The sequence below is a fragment of the Nycticebus coucang genome, chromosome 2, assembly GCF_027406575.1.
Source record: "Nycticebus coucang isolate mNycCou1 chromosome 2, mNycCou1.pri, whole genome shotgun sequence".
In the NCBI taxonomy this organism is placed as follows: Eukaryota; Metazoa; Chordata; class Mammalia; order Primates; family Lorisidae; genus Nycticebus; species Nycticebus coucang.
Window position 1 is genome coordinate 165,302,714 of NC_069781.1, and position 19,165 is coordinate 165,321,878.

Genomic DNA, 19,165 nt, shown 5'->3' on the forward strand with positions numbered 1-19,165 from the left:
GCCTCCCAAGTAGCTGGGATACAGACCCAGCTGTGCCAGGCTGGGGATGAGTATTTTGACAGAAGGTAAGTTCCATCCTAAGGCAGTGCTCTCAAGCTTGGGTGCCAGCTGGAATCCCAGAAGAGGATCTGGCATCTGGTGTAGGCATGACCCACACCCTGTCCCTTATTGAGCAACTAAATATCCACCAGCCTTCCACCCCCCACTCCTGTTCATCCATGTTCCTGACACTGTGTCCCAGTGGTTGAGTCCTGTCTCTCTTGGGGTGGAGTCTTGCAACCAGCAGGGAGGGACACAGACACTTTGATGGAACCCTGCCCAGAGGCAAGAACAGGCTTCCACTGGCTCTGGTTCCAAGCATTGTGTTATCTCTCTCTCTCTCTCTCTCTCTTTCTCTCTCTCTCTCTCTCTCTCTCTCTCTCTCTCTCATACACACACACACACACACACACCCTCACTTCCACCCTGTGAGGTGGGTCCTGTTATCATCACTGTTTTGTAGATGACAAATCTAGACCCAGAGCTATGAAGCAACTTGTACAAGGTCACACACAAGGTCTTTCTGCTGCCCCAGGCCCCCACCATCCTCACTCCTAGACCTCAATTTCCCTCGCCTACTATTTGGAATCCGTGTCCTTCTTCTGCCCTGTCACTTGAGGGTCCTTCAACAGAGTAGGCCTCTATGAGAAAGTCACTGTCATATCATCCCTCGCTCTGCAAGGCTGTCACCCAGCCATGCCCCTGAGCGTGAGACACTGGGTTCTGGGGCTGGTCACCAGCCAGATGGGGCGGTCCACAGAGACTTTCATAACACAGCCTTGAGAGACCAGTAGTGCCAAAGGGCAAGGAACTCATTCCAGGATTCTGCAGCTTCTGCCGAGTAACTTGTAAGGAGCATGGGGACAGCAGTGAGAGTGGAGCCCAGGGTCCTGGTCTGGGTGACCTGTCTGCTCCTGGCATCCCCTGCCACAGCCACTGGTAATGCACAACTGCTGGGCCTGCAGGGCTGGGAGCTCTTGGGTCTGTGGGGTGCCTCAGTGTGGTGTGGGGGGGCAAGAGTGACATAGGGACAGGGAGGAGTGGGCAGCCTGCTCGGGAAAAGAGTCCAGTGTGGAGCAATCCAGGGGTTGTGCGTCATCTCTGGGCAGGGTCCTGTCCCTGCTATCTTGTGAGATCCCCAGGACAGCCCTGCCCGGGGACATGACTGTCCATGTGTTTTAAGTGACTGGAGAATTGTTTTAAGCAGGTGTGGTGAGACGAGCAGTTTGCTAAGAATGACTGTGATGAAGGAGGAAGTTTCCTCACAGTTCTCTAGGAACAAGAGGCGCCAGGTCCCGCAGGGCCACCCAGGGAAGCACCTGGTCTGTCAGGAGGAAGAGGGAGTTAGAGGAAAACGTGGGCAGGAGCCTTTACTGATGTTTCCACGGGAAAGAACAAAGTCGGCTAAGCAGGCTTCGAATTGGCCGTGGGCGCTGGAGTACAGGGCTGCTCCTAGTCACCTAGTGCCTGACCCTGGGTGACGGTGGCCGGAAGTTTGAGAGCCCCACAGAGCAGCAGTTCTGAACCTGTGGGTCGTGACCCTTTGTAACATTAGGCATAACTGTAGGCATTAGGAAGGTTGAGAAGCACTGCCATAGAGGAAGAGGTTGGGGGTATGGCTCTGGGGTGGTTTGCATTTGAAAGACTTGCTTCCCACAGAGTTGTGTGCTATCCCTAGAGAGGGACCAGCCCTGGCAGGAGCAGTGTCCATCTTAGTCTATGGGTTGCTATAGAGCATTGTTTTTCAACATCTTTTATCTCACTGCACTTTTTTTTTTTTTTTAAGACAAGTCTCATTATGTCATCCTCGGTAGAGTGCCGTAGCATGACCGCTCACAGCAACCTCAAACTCTTGGGCTTAAGAGATTCTCCTGTCTCAGCCTCACAAGTAGCCGGGATTACAGGCGCCTGCCACCGCGCCTGGCTATTGCTTTGTTGCAGTTGTCATTGTTGTAAACCTGGCCTGGGCCAGGTTTGAACCTGCCAGCTTGGGTGCATGTGGCCGGGGCTGTATTCAGTGTGCTGTGGGCGCAGAGCCTCTCACTGCACTCTTGAACCTGTAGTTAAAGTTTTATGGCACACTTAAATTATGCTGATCAAGAAAAAAAGTAAGCAAAAACAATACACTTACTGTCCTCTGAACTTCTTTAGAAAATAATTTAATTAATGATCTTTAAACATTTTCACGGCATACCAGGGTGCTGTGGCAAACGGCTGAAAATCACTGCCTAGGCAGGAGGAAGGAAGGCCTAGGATTTCACCTAATATGCACAATGTAAGAGTGTTATAACTTGAACTTTACCTTGTTCACTCCCCTGCTTCCACTCTCGGTGGAAGGGGCAGGGGAGCTGGCGTGTGCAGGGAGGAGGAGGTGCCAGGATTTTCCAACCAAGAAGTTCTCCAGGGAACTGAGGGTGAGAAAGCACTCCCAGGAGAAAGGCAGCAAGCCGTCATGAGGGACCTGCCCCATGACCCATAAGCCTTCCACGAGGCCCCACCTCCAACACTGGGAAACCCATTCCAACAGGAAACTTGGAAGGAGACAAACAAACCATACCCAAACCACAGCACACACCCTGCCCCCCAGGCTCGGCAAGGGCCCAGGTGTCAAAGCCTCAGAATACAGAAAATAAAGATGTGTGGCCTGGCGCCTGTAGCTCAGTGGTTAGGAAGCCCATTACATACCCTGAGGCAGGCGGGTTCGAACCCACCTCAGGCCTGCTAAACAACCATGATGACTGCAACAAAAAAACAGCAGGCCATTGTGGCAGGCACCTGTAGTCCCAGCTACTTGGGAGGCTGAGCCAAGAGAATTGCTTAAGCCCAAGAGTTTGAGGTTGCTGTGAGCTGTGATGCTATAGCACTCTACTGAGGGTGACATAGTGAAACACTGTCTCAAATAAATAAATAAAGAAAGAAAGAAATAAAGATGCGCTTATCATATCTTATTTGGCAGATGAATAATCTGAGTTCCAAATGGGACAGTGGCTGGCCCACAGCTCAAGGCTCCAGGGCAGGTCTGGTCTGTCCTGGAAGGGAGTGTGGTGATGCCCCTACCAGACGGACAGGGTGGAGAAAGTCAGGGGTATCATGGGGCAGCTCACGCGCCTGCTGGGAAGGTGACCCAAGGTGCTGTGCGGAAAGTCCACAGAACGCAGCCTGGCAGAACAGCGCTCAGAGAGCAAATGTGTCGGTCACTCTGTGTGTCCCTCTTTTACCCCATCCTCACATGGAGGCTGCAAATTCACCCATGGCCCCTCTGTCCTGCCTTCAGGACACGGACTCACTCACCCTGAAGTACACACCAGCCTGGGCCATGTGCGAGGCCGCCAGGTGGGCGTGAAGGGCACAGACAGCCGTGTGAATGTCTTCTTGGGCATCCCATTCGCCCAGCCACCCCTAGGGCCTGACCGGTTTTCAGCCCCACACCCAGCAGTGCCCTGGGAGGGGGTGCGGGATGCCAGCACCGCGCCCCCCATGTGAGTAGTGCTGCTGGAGGTGGGCAAGGAGGCAGCTGGGCAGGGGTCCATCTGCCAAGGCATGCGGGGATGACCAGCTGGTCTGTGGGCTCATCCCTGGTACAGGTGCCTGCAGGATGTGGAGAGAATGAACAACCACAGATTTGTGCTCAATGGGAAGCAGCGGATCTTCCCTGTTTCAGAAGACTGCCTGATTCTCAACATCTACAGCCCAGCTGGGGCCACGGCAGGGGACAAGAAGCCGGTGGGCAGCCCAGAGGGCCCTGTCCATCTATCCAGCTCCACATGCCTGGCTGGCCCTTCCCCATCCCTGTTTCTAGACCATCTCAGAGGTCCTGAGAATGTCCTGGGCTTGTAGGTGGGCACCTGGGCTCCCAGGAGCTGGGGCTCACTGCCCCATGGGCTTCTCTGCAGGTCATGGTATGGATCCATGGGGGATCTCTCAGTGTGGGTGCTGCCACTTCCTACGATGGATCTGCCCTGGCAGCCTATGGGGATGTGGTCGTTGTCACAGTCCAGTACCGCCTCGGAGTGCTTGGCTTCTTCAGGTGAGATAGGAGGCCTGGGGACAGTGCCAATGCACTGAGAGGCCAACTCATGAGGAGATCTGGGGATCTAAGCAGGGCTCCAGAGCCTGCATGGAGCACCTCCTACCTGTGCTATCTTGGGCAGAGAAGGTGCTCCCCGAGCCTCTACCCTGGAGGATCAGCCCAGCAAAAGCCAGACTCATGCAGTGAACTTGGTCCCTTGAGCAAAAGGTATTGACACTTGGCTGGCACAAGAGCCAGCTGCCAGAGGTGAGGGCAAAGTCCTGTCCACTCTCACAGCCACCTGAGAGCCAACCCTGGCTGCCGCCCAGTCCAGCCTGCCCACACTGGGCAAGTGTAGTTCATAGCCAGGCCTGACCTTGGGAGCAGAGGAGGGTCCAGCACGCTGATGGGTGATTCAAAGCAAAGCCACAAAGACCAGGGAGAATCTTTTGTGGGAGCCAGCCTGCACTAACCACTGCCTCACCCTGCCCCAGCACTGGGGACCAGCACGCACCTGGCAACCAGGGCTTCCTAGATGTGGTGGCTGCTCTCCACTGGCTTCAGGCAAACATCAGCCCCTTTGGAGGTGACCCCAACTGTGTCACCATCTTTGGTGAATCTGCTGGTGGCCTGATTGTCTCTGCTCTGGTAAGTCATCACAGGGGTCTACCAATGATGGCCCCAGACCTCCCAGCTCCTCTGCCTTCCTCTAACAGCCATCATCTCTCTCCACTGCACCAGGTCCTGGCCCCCATGACTGCAGGGCTATTCCACAGAGCCATTGCACAGAGCGGGGTCATCACCACCCCAGGGTTTCTGGATTCTAACCCAGGACGCCTAGCTCAGGTCTACATTTCCTTCACTTCTTACTCCATGCACTCCTGCCCTGGGGTCTCAGAGTGGCAGTGTGCTCCCTGTTGGCATCTCACCAGGATGAAGGCAGCTGAGAGGAAACCACCACTGCTGCCCGGGGGTGGGCAGTCAGCAATGGCTTCCTGAAGGAGACCACCCCTGAGTGCACCACCTTAGGCCCCTTGCCCAGGGTGGGTCCTGAGGAGCACCCCTCTCTGTTCCAGGCAGCATGGGGGGGGAGGGGGAGCTCTCCACTCCCAGCCACCTGCTGCCTGAGCACCAGCCTAGAGCCCCATTGCAAGGTGCTGTGGACAGTGGCCTGGGGGAGCCCCAGACAGGGGGCCGCATCTGTAAAGGCTGCCGGTGTGAGACAGTGACAGGCCCTGGAAGCAGTAAGCTCTCAGGTGGGGACTGCAACAGGCTGGGGCAGGTCCAGAAATGAAGCCTCTGGGGAAGAAGGGGCTTTGCCTGGGACTCTGGGATTTCTCCTGAGGGCAGGAGGAAGCTGGGTGGTGAAGAGACTCAGCTCCTTGGAGAGTAAGGTGGGTTGCAGGGAGCCGTCCTGGAGGTTGAGAGGCCAGGGAGACAGTCCGTGCAGAGTCCAGGGGAGATAGGACAGTGACAGGTAGGTGCAGGCAGGACTTGGGAGAATGGGTCAGTGTCCCCATCTAGGCCCAGACCACGGCCAAGGCAGAGGAACAGGCTGGACACCCAGTTCAAGGTGGCTGGACACCTTCACTACCCAGTTCAAAGTGGCTTAGGAAGATCAGCCTGTGCACATTCCCTCTTGTCTGTGACCAAGAGAGATTTTCTGGATCACAAACCTTAGGTCCTTTCCTGTTGTTCCTGTGTCCCATGAAGGACACAGACCAGCCATTCTCTCCTCAAGCAAATATTCACAGGGCTCCTGATAAGGCCACATGGCCTGGCGTGGCTTTGTCAGCCTGTGAACTGGCCCGAAGGTCGCTTCCCACCCTCTTCCTGCCCCTCCTCCACCCCAACCTTTTCCTGCCAAACTGGGGCCCTTCTGGAAGCCCAAAATTCTCCTTCATTCCCTTATGTACTCTGCAAACTTTACTAAACTATGGCTTTGGGAACACAGCTGGTCTCAGAAGGGCAAAGTGAACACAGCCCCTCACCCCCAGATAATGGTACTGTGATGTAATGGAGAACAAATGGGGTCCCCGGGGACCCTATGGGCAGAACAGGCTTTGCAGGGGTGGTGGCAAGTCTCTGACCATTCTCAGGGCCTGGTCTGTGACATCACACCCAGCTGTGCCGCAGATGAGGGCTGGAAGATTGAGGTGAGTAGCTGAGAGGGAGGCAGGTCACTTTCTTCTTCTGTCCCCAGGACATGGCAGACGCCTTGGCCTGTGGCTCCAGCTCCCCAGCTGAGATACTGCAGTGCCTTCGGCACAAGGAAGGAGAAGAGCTGATCCTGACCTGGAAGTGGGTGAGCCCACCCTGCTGCTGGTGCCAGGCCATGGCACAGAGGGGTTGTGTCCACCTCCTGTGGGAGCAGGGGGGCAGTTTGCTCCTGGGTGAGGCTTGGGACAATCATTCAAGAGAGGAGGAGGCTGGAAGGCCCAACTAGGCCTAGGAACAATAATGAAAGGTGACTCCCAGCCATCAGGGCAAGCTCTGTCTTCTAGAGAAGAGACCTGCTTAGAACTGTTAGTGTTCTGGTCTCCTGACTCCCCCCATGCCCCCTAAACTTGGTGATCTCCATCCCCCCACTTTCCCTCAAGGCTTAGGCACTCAGGCACATAGCCAGGTGCATCCTGGGTCCCATCCTTAGAGCCTGGGTTCTGACTTGAGGGCCTCTCTCATTCCTTTCTCCTGTAGTCAGTTACTCGGACTGCTTTCACTGTCGATGGCGTCTTCTTTCCCAAAAGCCCCAAAGAGATCCTTAATGAGAAGCAAGTCCACTCTGTGCCTGTCCTTCTGGGTGTCAACAATGACGAGTTTGCCTGGCTCATCCCCAGGGTGAGTGTCCTCCAGCACCTGTGCCCTTGAAGGTTCTGCCCCAACCTGTCTTCCCAACCCGTCTTTTTTCACCTAAGTGTGGGCTGAGCCCTCTGATTCCCATTTCAGAGGTGAGGAAGTGGAGGCCCTGAAAGGTTTAGGAGACTTGCTCAAGGTCACCCAGCTACATTTTCACAAAGCAAGAAGTTCTGTTTGGGGATGAAGCTTTTGCACAAAGTGGCCTTGGGGGCATGGCTGATCCACATCATATCATATTTCTGCCTTGGTGTCTGGTGTATACATCAGGCTCTGAGAGACTTGTTAGTGTGACTCTATGTCTGAGAGACTGACTACCTAAGACTCTCATGTCTCAGACACCACCAAGCCACTGGTGACCTCATGGGCCATGTACCCTCTAGTCCCTTCCCAATGCACAGAACACCCATAAGGGGCAACATCATGCTTTCACCCCGAGCATCTGGTTATCTCATTCTCACTCTTCTATCCATTAATCATTTTGAATGGCTGCAAACCCTTCCACAAAGAGAGGGTCCCATCTTAATGTTCCTTCATTTGGGCATTTGGGCAGCTTCTAATTTTTACCACTGACGTATTAGTGCAGTGAATATCTCCATCTCCATATCCACAGCTTTCATCCTGACTCATGGAGGGCCATTTGCCTGCTATATAAGAGGCTCATACAATCTTGACACTCAGGACAAAGCCCATGGAAGTGGCCAGGCCAATGCCTAGACGCTGGTGGGCAGCCTTGTCCCCCACACTGTCTACCTGGAGTTGTATGTGCCACGACAAGGGAGAAACAAACAGGCTGCCTCTAACACCTGGGAAAACCTGCCCGATGTAACATGCTGTGCCCAGACTTGGAGCCAAGGATGTTTCTCAGGAATGGGTTCAGAGGGCTGCAGGCGTTCCTGCAGGCATGAGCACAGTATAAATATGTCAGCTCAATATCTATGGTGGCCAGGTGCAGTGGCCCCCGCCTGTAATCCCATCTACGCTGGAGGCAGAGGTGGCAGGATCTCTTGACCCCAGGAGTTTGCCACTGCACTCCAGCCTGGATGTCCAGCCTGTCTCTTTAAAAAAAAAGAAAAGAAAAGTTCTTGGTGACAGTTTTAGCCATGGATGCAAAATAATTCATGCCCTTACGGGAACCTCTCCACTGTTTACATATTGCTGTTGACACAGCACTTTCAGACATCACTGTGTCAATTTAAATTGCCACCAGCGACTTGAGTCTACACTTTTATTGCAACCTTACCAGCATTTGCTGACCATAATTTATATTTTTTAATATATCATCTTTATTGAGATATAATTCATATCTTTATTGAGATATAACTTACATAAAATTCACCCCTGTATAGTGTACAGTTCAGTGATTCTTAGTGTATTTACAAAGTTGTGCGACCATCACCACCATCTTACTGCAGAACATTTGCATCATTCTAAAAAGCAGGCCCATGGCTCGGCACCTGTGGCTCAAGCGGCTAAGGCACCAGCCACATACACCTGAGCTGGCGGGTTCAAATCCAGCCCGGGTCTGTCAAACAACAATGACGGCTGCAACCAAAAAATCGCCAGGAGTCGTGGCGGGCGCCTGTAGTCCCAGCTACTTGGGAGGTGGAGGCAGGAGAATCGCTTGAGCCCAGGAGTTGGAGGTTGCTGTGAGCTATGATGCCATGGCACTCTACCCAAGGCAACAGCTTGAGGCTCTGTCTCAAATAAATTAATTAATTAATTAAATAAAAAATTAAAAAAATAAAAAGCAGGCCCATTCCCAGTCTCCCTCCCTCTGACCCTGGCCTCCACTATTCTACTTTCTGTCAACTTTATTGATTTTCCTCTTCTGGGAAATTCCTGAATCATGCACACGTGGCTTTTTGTATCTGACTTTTATCACCAAACTTGGCCTTTTCCTGGTTCATCCATGTTATAGCAAATATCAGTATTTCACTTCTTTTTGTTGCTGAATATACCACCACATTTTGCTTATCCATTCAATAGCTAGTCAGCATTTGGGCTGTTTCCACCTTTTTTGCTATTAATGGATAATCGTGGATGACTATTCATGCATAGTATTTAAAAAAAACATGTATTTTCATTCCTGTTGGTCACAGATGTAGGAGTGAAATTACTGGTTGTGTAATGGTATCTTATTTTGATTTACATTTTATTATGTACGCCTTCATTCTTTTATTTCAACACACACTGAGGGATTCGCATTTCTTTAATGGCTAAAAATGTTGAGCATCTTTTCAGGTGCTTTTGGGCCGTTTTTCAACTTCTTTGGAGAAATTCAAATCCTTGGCCATTTTTAAATGGTATTATTTGTCCTTTTTTTATTTTATTTTTATTTATTTTTATTTTTTGAGACAGAGCCTCAAACTGTTGCCCCGGGTAGAGTGCCCTGGATCATAGCTCACAGCAACCTCAAACTCCTGGGCTCAAGAGAGTCTCCTGTCTCTGCCTCCCAAGTAGCTGGGACTGCAGGCGCCCGCCACAATGCCTGGCTATTTTTTGGTTGCAGCCGTCATTGTTGTTTGGCGGGCCTGGGCTGGATTCAAACCCACCAGCTCAGGTGTATGTGGCTGGTGCCTTAGCCGCTTGAGCCACAGGTGCTGAGCCTGTCCTTTTTTTATTAAGTTGTAGGAGTTCTTTATTTATTCTGGATACCAGTTCCTTATCAGATATCTGATTAGCAAATTTGAAAATGTTTGTCCCACTCTGGTTCCATTCTGTGGGTTGTCATCTTCTGTCTGTCTCTTTTTTAAAGAGACCAGGTCTTACTTTGTTGTTCAGGTTTTGCCCAGGCTGGATTCAATTTGAGGCTTATCTCAATTTGGGTCTGTGGCCTTGTGAATTTGGCCACGCTTGGCTCTGTAATGAATTTATGGGCACAGGGCTGCCCAGGGCTGGGAGTGGGGTTGGAGACAGGAGTCCAGCTCTACAGAAAGGGCTTTGGTGTGCCCCTACAGGGTTGGGGTTTACTGGATAAGATGAAGCAGATGAGCCAGGAGGACATGATGGACATCTTGAGGCCCTTCTTGATCAGTCTGGTGAGACAAGAGCAAGAGAGAGGTGACCAGTGAACATCCTACCCAGCACAGAGTCTGCTCCCACTCCCGGCACCCACAGCCCCCCACATAAACCCCCACATATCACCACACTCCTTGGGTCCAACTGCTAAACAATAGGAATCTCCTGGACATGAGTCAATGTAGTTCTCAAAGGAAAATTATTATCATCATCACCACCACCACTGTCAGGGTAGAGAGTGCCCATTAATGAGCACAGACTCTAGCTCGGCGCCCGTAGCTCGGTGAGTGGGGTGCCAGCCACATGCACCGAGGCTGGCAGGTTTGAGCCTGGGCCGAGCCTGCTATACAACAATGACAACTACAATCAAAAAATAGCTGAGTGTTGTGGTGGGCACCTGTAGTCCCAGCTACTAGGGAGGCTGAGGCAAGAGAATCACTTAAGCCCAAGAGTTTGAGGTTGCTGTGAGCTGTGATGCCACAGCACTCTACTCAGGGTGACAGCTTGAGATTCTGTCTCAAAAAAAAAACAAGAATGAGCACAGACTCTGTGCCAAGGATGGTGGTGTGAGCACTAGGAAAGGCATCCATCTCCTTCAATCCTCATTGCAACTCTGTAAAGTTACAGATGAGGACACTGAAGCTCAAACTTTCACAATAGGTAAGGGATGGAGTTTAACCAGCTCTGTCTGATCCCAGGGCCTCAGCTGTCAGATATGGAGCCAGGTGGGCCTGGGGTTCAATCCCAGCTCTTTCCACTTGTCCAGGTGTCCTAACACCTCTGAGCCTTGGTGAAGAAATGGATGTGATCCTTTCCACCCACCTCAGTTGTTGTAAGAATGAGACTGAACATTGAATCTGAAGAGTCTACCTGGAAGCTGGTACCCAGGAAGTACTCGATGTTTGAGCCTTTCCCTTCTTTGGAAGCCCCAGAGGCCTTCACACTCACATAACTTCATCGCTACTTTCTGCAGCTGTGGGGAGTCCCCATCATTTGCTCTCTCACTTATGTCCCCATTAACGTCCACTGAACATGGAGCACCTGCTTCTAGGCCACACCCCCCTGCTGAGACTCATGAAGCCAAACAACCCTGCTAGTCAAGGACTGACTTTCAGAGAGACTCAGCCAAACTGTCAGAGGTCACATAGCCAGGCAGTGGTCCCAGAGCTGAGATCTGACTCCAAACCTGAGCTTAGCTTGCTCAGCACCACCTACGACTCTCAGGGAGGCAGAGAGGCAGTGGCTGCCTGGAACATGAGCCTTAAACAGGAGGGAAGTCATGATGGAGGGTGTGGGGCTTCTTGGGAGGATCAGCCACAGCTGTAGGAACTGAGTAGGCCTGTGCCTGTCCCCCTGCCCCAGGATGTACCCCGTGAAATGACAGCCACCATCATAGATGAATACACAGACAGAGACTCAGATGCACAAGCCAAGGCCTTCCGAGAATTGATGGCTGACATATTGATCACCTTCCAGACCTTTAATTTCTCAAGAAACCTCCGAGGTAAGGCCATCCCTGGCCAGTTTCCCCTCTGACCTCGCAGCTGAGTCATCACAGGGCTATGGCTTCCGTAGGGTCAGTTTCCCCTGATTTCTTGTGCCCCACCCACACCCTGCTGCTCTCTCAATTCTGCTTTCTCTGGGATTCAACATCACAGCAATGAGAAGTGTCTCTGTCAGGGCCCTTTGTTTAGGAGAAAACTGAAGCTCAGAGAGGTACAGTGCCTTGCCAGAGGTCACCCAGCAGAGCCTATCACTATTTCTCAGGATTTCATTCAAATGACCAGGGAGTTCTTCCTCTTTAAGTGCTTCTCCTGGGATAAAAGTCTTGTTTCTGGGCAGCACCCGTAGCTCAGTGGGTAGGGCGCCAACCACATAAATCGAGGCTAGTGGTTCAAACCCAGCCCGGGCCTGCTAAACAACAATGACAACCACAACAACAACAACAAAATAATAATAAATAAATTAAAATGGCCGGGTGTTGTGGCGGGCACCTGTAATCCCAGCTACCTGGGATGCAGAAGCAAGAGAATCGCTTAAGGTTGCTGTGAGTTGTGACACCACGGCATTGTACCCAGGGACAGCTTGAGACCCTGTCTCGAAATAAGAAAGAAAGGAAGAAAGGAAGGAAGGAAGGAAGGAAGGAAGGAAGGAAGGAAGGAAGGAAGGAAGGAAGGAAGGAAGGAAGGAAGGAAGGAAGGAAGGAAGGAAGGAAGGAAGGAAGGAAGGAAGGAAGGAAGGAAGGAAGGAAGGAAGGAAGGAAGGAAGGAAGGAAGGAAGGAAGGAAGGAAGGAAGGAAGGAAGGAAGGAAGGAAGGAAGGAAGGAAGGAAGGAAGGAAGGAAGGAAGGAAGGAAGGAAGGAAGGAAGGAAGGAAGGAAGGAAAGAAAGAAAAAGAAAAAAGAAGTCTTGCTTCCTCTGAGACTGGTGGCAAGATACCTAACCCCTGCTGCCTCAGTTTCCTCCTTTCAGAAATGGAGATGATAATAGAATCTAAGCCATGAGGTTGTTATAAGGATGAAATAAATGATGACACAAAGCACATGGGAGACGCTTGACACTTAGCAAGTGCTCAGCAGAGACCTGCCGCTCATCACTGTGTCAACGTCATCATCGCTGGTATTGGTGTGATAAGCTTATGCTGCCAAAGGCAGGACCTAATGTGGGTGCCTAACTCTGATCCTGTCCTCTCTCTGCAGATTGTGGGAACCCCACCTTTTTCTATGAGTTCCAGCATCGACCCAGTTCTTTTGTGAAGTTCAAACCGGATTGGGTGAAGGCTGATCATGGGGCTGAGACTGCATTCATATTTGGGGGTCCCTTCCTCATGGATGAGAGCTCCCTACTGGGTGAGGACAGGGAGACAGACATGTCATCCCTAGGCTGCCAGACTCCAGGGGGTCAGGGCAGGGCTTGAGGAGCAGAGGGCTCTGTTCAGCACCAGAGGTCCTGGGTTCCCTCCAGGCCCCATGTGACTCTGACTCAGGTCTGTTTCTTTCACCAGCCTTTCCAGAGGCCACAGAGGATGAGAAGCAGCTGAGCCTCACCATGATGTCCCAGTGGACCCAGTTTGCCCGAACAGGGTGAGTGAGTGAATGGGTGGGCATGGCTGGGTGTGGGCCTGGGACACTGAGATCTACACATGGGGGACAGCGCAAAAGGCCTTGGTCCTCATTTATTCCTCCCACCTAGGAACCCCAGCAGTGAGGGGCTGCCTCCGTGGCCCCAATTCGACCAATCGGAACAATACCTGGAGATCAACCGGGTGCCACGGGTCAGGCAGAAGCTAAGGGAAGCCCGAATGAGGTTCTGGGCAGAGACACTGCCTAGGAAGATCCAGCAATGGTACCAGAAGCAGAAGGGGAGGAAGGCCCCAGAAGAGCTCTGAGGTGGGGCCTGGACCTTCTGGCTGGGGCCAACCCAAAGGGTGGCATATTCCTCCCAAACCCGGGCAGCCTCCTGCCTCCTTCCCACCTCCCACTGAGAGACTTTAACATACATTGGCTGACCTAGGCTTGTGTCCTTGAAAGCATCAACCACTGTATGACTGGCATTTTGGTATTTTGATTTATTTATTTAATTTATTTATTTATTAATTTATTGTTTTTGAGACAGAGTTTCACTTTATAGCTCACAGCAACCTAAAACTCTCAGGCTTAAGCAATCTTCTTGCCTCGGCCTCCCAAGTAGCTGAGATCACAGGCACCTGCCAGAACACCAGCTATTTTTTAGAGATGGGTTCTCGATCTTCTCAGGCTGGTCTTGAACTCCTGAGCTCAAGCAATCCATCCACCTCGGCCTCCCAGAGTGAGGTAAGATTACTCCTTATAGGCGTGAGCTAGGTTTACACCTAGACAATTTTGCTATTTTAAATGTCACCGGGCTGCTTTCCGCCTCCAGGCATTTGTACCAGCTCTTCCCTCTCCCTGAAGGACCTTTCCCACTTGCATCATGGCAAGTTCTAGCTCATTCTTCAAGCTCGCCAGGGAATTCCCTCCCCAAGGAAGCCATCCCCGCCTACTCTGGTCTGCATGGCCCTGAGTCTGTGTCCACTAGAGCACAGTACACCCTAAGCCAGCCCTGGGGCTATCTCTCTCTCACCCTCAGAAGAACTTTCTGAACATGGGGACCAGCCTGACCTCACTCGGTTGCCTGTATCACCATCAGGCAGTAAGTACCTGGAGTCAAGGGAAGTTTCGTGAATACATGAAACAGAGAGAGTGAGAGTGGTGGCTGCTGGACTTGAACCCAGAGCTTTCAGGTGCCAAAGCCAAGCTTAGTCTCCAACAGACATAGTCTGCCCTGGCCAGGAGTATCTGGGCAAAAACAGATCTTAGCCCCTGACTGTGGCCTCACACTAGAGGTGGGAAAGGTCCCCTAATCTCTGCTGCTCATTCCTGGACCCTGTACAACACAGCAGAATCCAGCAGGGCCACATGCACCAGACATGGCCTTCACCATTTAGAGCCCATGCCCTAGCACTGGACTCCTCTCTCCCTTCCTACCTGGGGAGGCAACTTCTGGGGGAGCTTAACACAATCTCAGAGCACCCATCAGGACATAGCAGTACAGGTTGGGAGAGAGTGTCTGGACTAGTGCATCACTCAGGCTGCTGTCACAGAGGAAAGAAGAGACTTACCCACTCAGGCTGAAAAGGTGAAAAGTGGCCAGAGGTTTGCAGAGGGGGAGTAAGCACTTCTTTTTTTGAAGATCAATACCCTATTCCCTTCAAACACCTGGATTTTGATACACATCCACTGTCTTCCGCTGCCACCACTATGACACCCATGAAGCACCAGGCCTCCATATCCCCTTTCTCAGTCAGACCAAGTTCCTGGCTGCTTATGGGCAAATGAAGAGCATCTGTCACTGGGACCAGCTCTGTTCTGGGAAGTCATTTTGAGTAGAAAGGAGAGACACAAAGCCAGAGGGGCTCTGAGTCATGTCATCCCACTGCTTCAAAGGTATTTGATTGCCTATCGCCCTTAGGACAAATTCAAGTTCTTCATGTGGCATTGAAAGCCTCCTGTTCTCATCCCCATCCCTGTGCTAGGAAAGTTAGTCCCCACAAGCTGATAGAGAGCCTGACAAGTAAACAGGCCTCAATAATGCAGTGTGTAACTGGGGGACAGAGAGGGCTATGAGGACATAGAGACTAGACTATTCCAGACTTAGGGGACAGGAAGGAGGGACATCTAAGCTGAAGCCTGAAGAACAAGCAGAGGTTACGCAGATGTACAGGCCAGGACAGCAGATTAAGGGAAGGGGAAGTGGGAAGCATGTGCCTGGCAGAGGGAATAGCAGAGGCAAAGGCCTGGAGGCCTGGAGGTTCTGAGGAAACCTAGTTCTGAGGGGTGCAGAGCCCCACAAAGGCCAGACTGTGAACCTGGCCTAGGCCTGCTAAGCAACAATGACAACTGCAACCAAAAAATAGCCAGGCGTTGTGGTGAGCGACTGTAGTCCCAGCTACGTGGGAGGCTGAGGAAAGAGAGTTGCTTAAGCCCAAGAGTTTGGGGTTGCTGTGAGCTGTGACGCCATAGCACTCTACTCAGGGCAAAAGTCAGAGATTCTGTCTCAAAAAAAGAAGATGATGATGATGATGACAGTAAAGAGGTCTGGAAAGCATCTTTTTTTTTTTTTTTTAGAGACAGAGTCTCACTTTGTCACTCTTGGTAGAGTGCCCTGGCATCACAGTTCATAGCAACCTCCAACTCCTAGGCTTAGGAGTAGCCTCAGTCGCCTGAATAGCTGGGACTACAGGCGCCCGCCACAAGGCCCGGCTATTTTTTTTTTGCACTTTGGCCCGGGCCAGGTTTGAACCCATTACCCTCAGTATATGGGGCCTGTGCCCTACCCACTGAGCCTTAAGCACCGCCCAAGGTCTGGAAAGCATCTTAGCTGAGCCAGATTTGAGATTCTAATGCCTATCTTGGGTCATCCTGACATCTTCTCTTTGGGGGAGTGACCAGGACCTCATGTGGTCCACTATTGGGCTTTAGACATATGGAAACATGTTTGACAATTGGCACTCACATGAGGGTAAGGCCCAGGTTCTGGAGAGAGGAGGGGCCTGATGTCCAGAGCTGGTCCAGAGCTGGGTCCAGACCAGAAAGCAAAGATGGTCGTTCTGGGCACAGCTGGGTCTGCCCTGACCTCCCAGCCTACACGAGGCTGGAAAGGACACCTACTCAGGTGGAAGAATCCTCTCACTGAGCTGAGACCCTAGGATAAGCAACTCCAGTGTGAGGGACCCTTGACTTAGCACAGTAATAAATAGGGAGATTACCTTTCTCCAATCCAAAGATACCAAAGAAAGTAGCTACAGACCCAGGGAATGGATCTGTCAACATGGCAGCATCAATGAAACTTCTGGGTCTTTAGGACAACAGAAATTAATAGATGGCCAGTACTGAGGAAGTCTAGAGGCCACTTTCCGGGTTGGAGGGGGTGTATCCAAGAGCAAGAGCAAAATCCCATCTCTACTAAAAAATAGAAAAACTAGCCAAGCGTTGTGGAGGACACCTGTCATCCTAGCTACTTGGGAGGCTGAGGCAAGAGGATTGCTTGAGCCCAAGAGTTTGAGGTTGCTGTGAGCTATGACACCACAGCACTCCACCCAGGGCAATTGAGTAAGACTCTACCTCAAAAAACAACACCCACAAAAACCCTATCCCAACTCCCAGTGGCATGGGTTAGCTTCTCCTGCCAAACAAAATCACACAGCATGTGATTCAACATAAATGAAGATAAATGGAATCGTGTAGTATGCAGTCTTTATGTATCAGGCCACTTCCACTCAACATTCTGTGAGATTCATCCCAGGTGTTGTGTGTGGTTGTAGATCGTTCAATCTCGCCATGGCAGAGAATTCCATTTGGGAATGTATCAAAACAGGTTTCTCCATTCCCCAGCAGTCACTTAGGTGGTTTACAGTTTGGAGCTATTATGAATAGTGTTAATAGGAACGTTCTGGAACACGTCTTCTAGGGGGCATATGGACACATTGCGCTCAATATATAACTAACAGAAATGGAATTTCTGGGTCATAGGATATTTTTGCAACCTGAGTAGTTACTGCCAAGCAGTTCTCCCGAGTGGTTGTACCAATTTACACTCCCTCTAGCAATGCCTGTGAGTCTTGGCTGATCTAAATTCATGCCAAAATATTGTCAGCCTTTTTCATATCAACTTTCCTCTTTCCTTTAACAGCTTTATTGAGATATAAGTCATATACCATACGATTCACCTAAAGTGTACAATAGAATGATTTTTAGTTTATTCACAGATATGTGTACCATCACCACGGTCGATTTTAGAATTCTTTTCACCTCAAAAAGAAACTTCATATAAGCTGGGCACAATGGCACATGCCTGGGAGTGCCAGGTCCGAGCTACTTGGGAGGCTGAGGTAGGAGGATAGATTGAGGTCAGGAGTTCAAGGCTGTGGTACACCATAATCACACCTGTGCATAACCACTGCAATCCAGCCTGGACCACACGATGAGAACCTGTCTCTTTAAAAAAACATACAAAATTTGACTGGGTGTGGTGGCTCACATCAGTAATCCTAAGACTCTGGGAGGCCAGAATGGGTGGATTGCTTGAGCTTAGGACCAGCCTGAGCTTGAGCTCAAGACCCAGCCTGAGCAAGTATGAAACCCATCTATACTAAAAAAAAAAAAAAGCTGGGCCTTGTGGCAGGCACCTGTAGTCCCAGCTACATGGGGGGCTGAGGCAGGAGGATCGCTTGAACCCAGGATTTGAGGTTGCTGTGAGCTAGGCTGACAACAAAGCACTTTAGCCTGGCAACAGAGTGAGACTCTGTCTCAAAAAAAAATAAAAAGTACAAAATTTTTCAATAAAATGTTTTAAGTAAAAAATAAAAATATCATATACTTTAGCTACACCTCTCAACCCTATTCTACCTCCAAGCTCTAAGAAACCACTAATTTACTTTTTGTCTCTACAGATTTCCCTATTACAGACATTTCATATGAACGGAAACATATATAGCCCCATGACTGGATTCTTTCACTTAGTACAATATTTTTAAGTTTTGTCCCTGCTGTGGCACACATCGGTACTTCATTCCTTTGGCCAAATAATCTTCTACTACATTTTTATACCACATTTTGTTGACCCGTTCATCAGTTGGTGGACATTGGGTTGTTCCCACCTTGTGGTTATTTTGAATAATGCAGCTATAAACATTTGTGCACAAGTTTTGGTGTGGATATATGTTTTTTTCATGAATATACGGTTGGTCCTTCCAGAACACAAGTTTGAATTATGTGGGTCCACTTATGCGTGGATTCTTTTCAATAAAAATATTTGAAGGTTCTGGGCGGCGCCTGTGGCTCAGTGAGTAGGGCACCGGCCCCATATGCCGAGGGTGGCGGGTTCAAACCCGGCCCCGGCCAAACTGCAACAACAACAACAAAAAAAAAATAGCCAGGCGTTGTGGCGGGCACCTGTAGTCCCAGCTACTCGGGAGGCTGAGGCAAGAGAATCACGTAAGCCCAAGAGTTAGAGGTTGCTGTGAGCCGTGTGACGCCACGGCACTCTACCAAGGGCGGTATAGTGAGACTCTGTCTCTAAAAAAAAAAAAAAAAAAAAAAATTTGAAGGTTCTGAGGAGATTAGCGACAATGTGAAAACTTAGCAGATGAACCACCATCCTTGAGGCAGCAAGACCAACTCGTCCTCTTCCTCCTCCTCCTCAGCTTGCTTCTTATGAAGATGATGAGACTGATAACCTTTATGATGACCTACTTCCACTTAATTAAAAGTAAATATATTTTCTCTTTCTGATCATTTTCTTTGATTATCAATATGATTATATTAGAGATAAGTTCTCTCTGTCACCCAGCCCAGAGTGCAGTGGTGTGATCCTCACTGCAGCTCCTAACTCCTAGACTGAAGTGATCCTCCCATCTCAGCCTCCTTGGGTAGCTGGATCTACAGGCCCGGACCACAGAGGTAATTGTTTTTATTTTTTGTAGAGATGGGGCCTCACTTATGTAGCCTATGCTGATCTCAAACTCCTGGCCCCAAGCAATCTTCCTGCCTCAGTCTCCCAAACTGTTGGGAGTCACAGACATGAGCCACTGTGCCTGGCCTCTTATGATTTTCTTTTCTTCTTTTTTTTTTTTTGAAACAGAGTCCCACTATGTCGCCCTTGGTAGAGTGCCATGGCATCACAGCTCACAGTAACCTCTAACTCTTGGGCAATTGTCTTGCCTCAGC

General features: G+C 50.5%; 1 protein-coding gene across 4 annotated transcripts; it reads left to right on the top strand.

The window, feature by feature from the left end:
* The first annotated feature begins 815 nt into the window (after positions 1–815).
* CES3 (carboxylesterase 3) lies at positions 816–13,687 on the top strand. 4 transcript variants are annotated; one of them, XM_053603639.1, is made up of 14 exons: positions 816–978; positions 3,314–3,518; positions 3,624–3,762; positions 3,933–4,066; positions 4,543–4,696; positions 4,790–4,894; positions 6,252–6,353; positions 6,746–6,886; positions 9,862–9,952; positions 11,283–11,426; positions 12,620–12,769; positions 12,925–13,003; positions 13,113–13,309; positions 13,551–13,687. In XM_053603639.1, exons 1-13 carry the CDS (start codon positions 897–899, stop codon positions 13,306–13,308), a joined length of 1,722 nt encoding a protein of 573 aa, XP_053459614.1. In that variant the 5' UTR covers positions 816–896; the 3' UTR covers position 13,309; positions 13,551–13,687. The 4 variants fall into 4 exon arrangements, with proteins under 4 accessions (XP_053459614.1, XP_053459611.1, XP_053459616.1 ...); XM_053603636.1 differs by lacking the exon at positions 13,551–13,687 and having other exon boundaries at positions 13,113–13,473; XM_053603641.1 differs by lacking the exon at positions 13,551–13,687 and having other exon boundaries at positions 9,862–9,942; positions 11,285–11,426; positions 13,113–13,473.
* Positions 13,688–19,165: the final 5,478 nt, after the last annotated feature.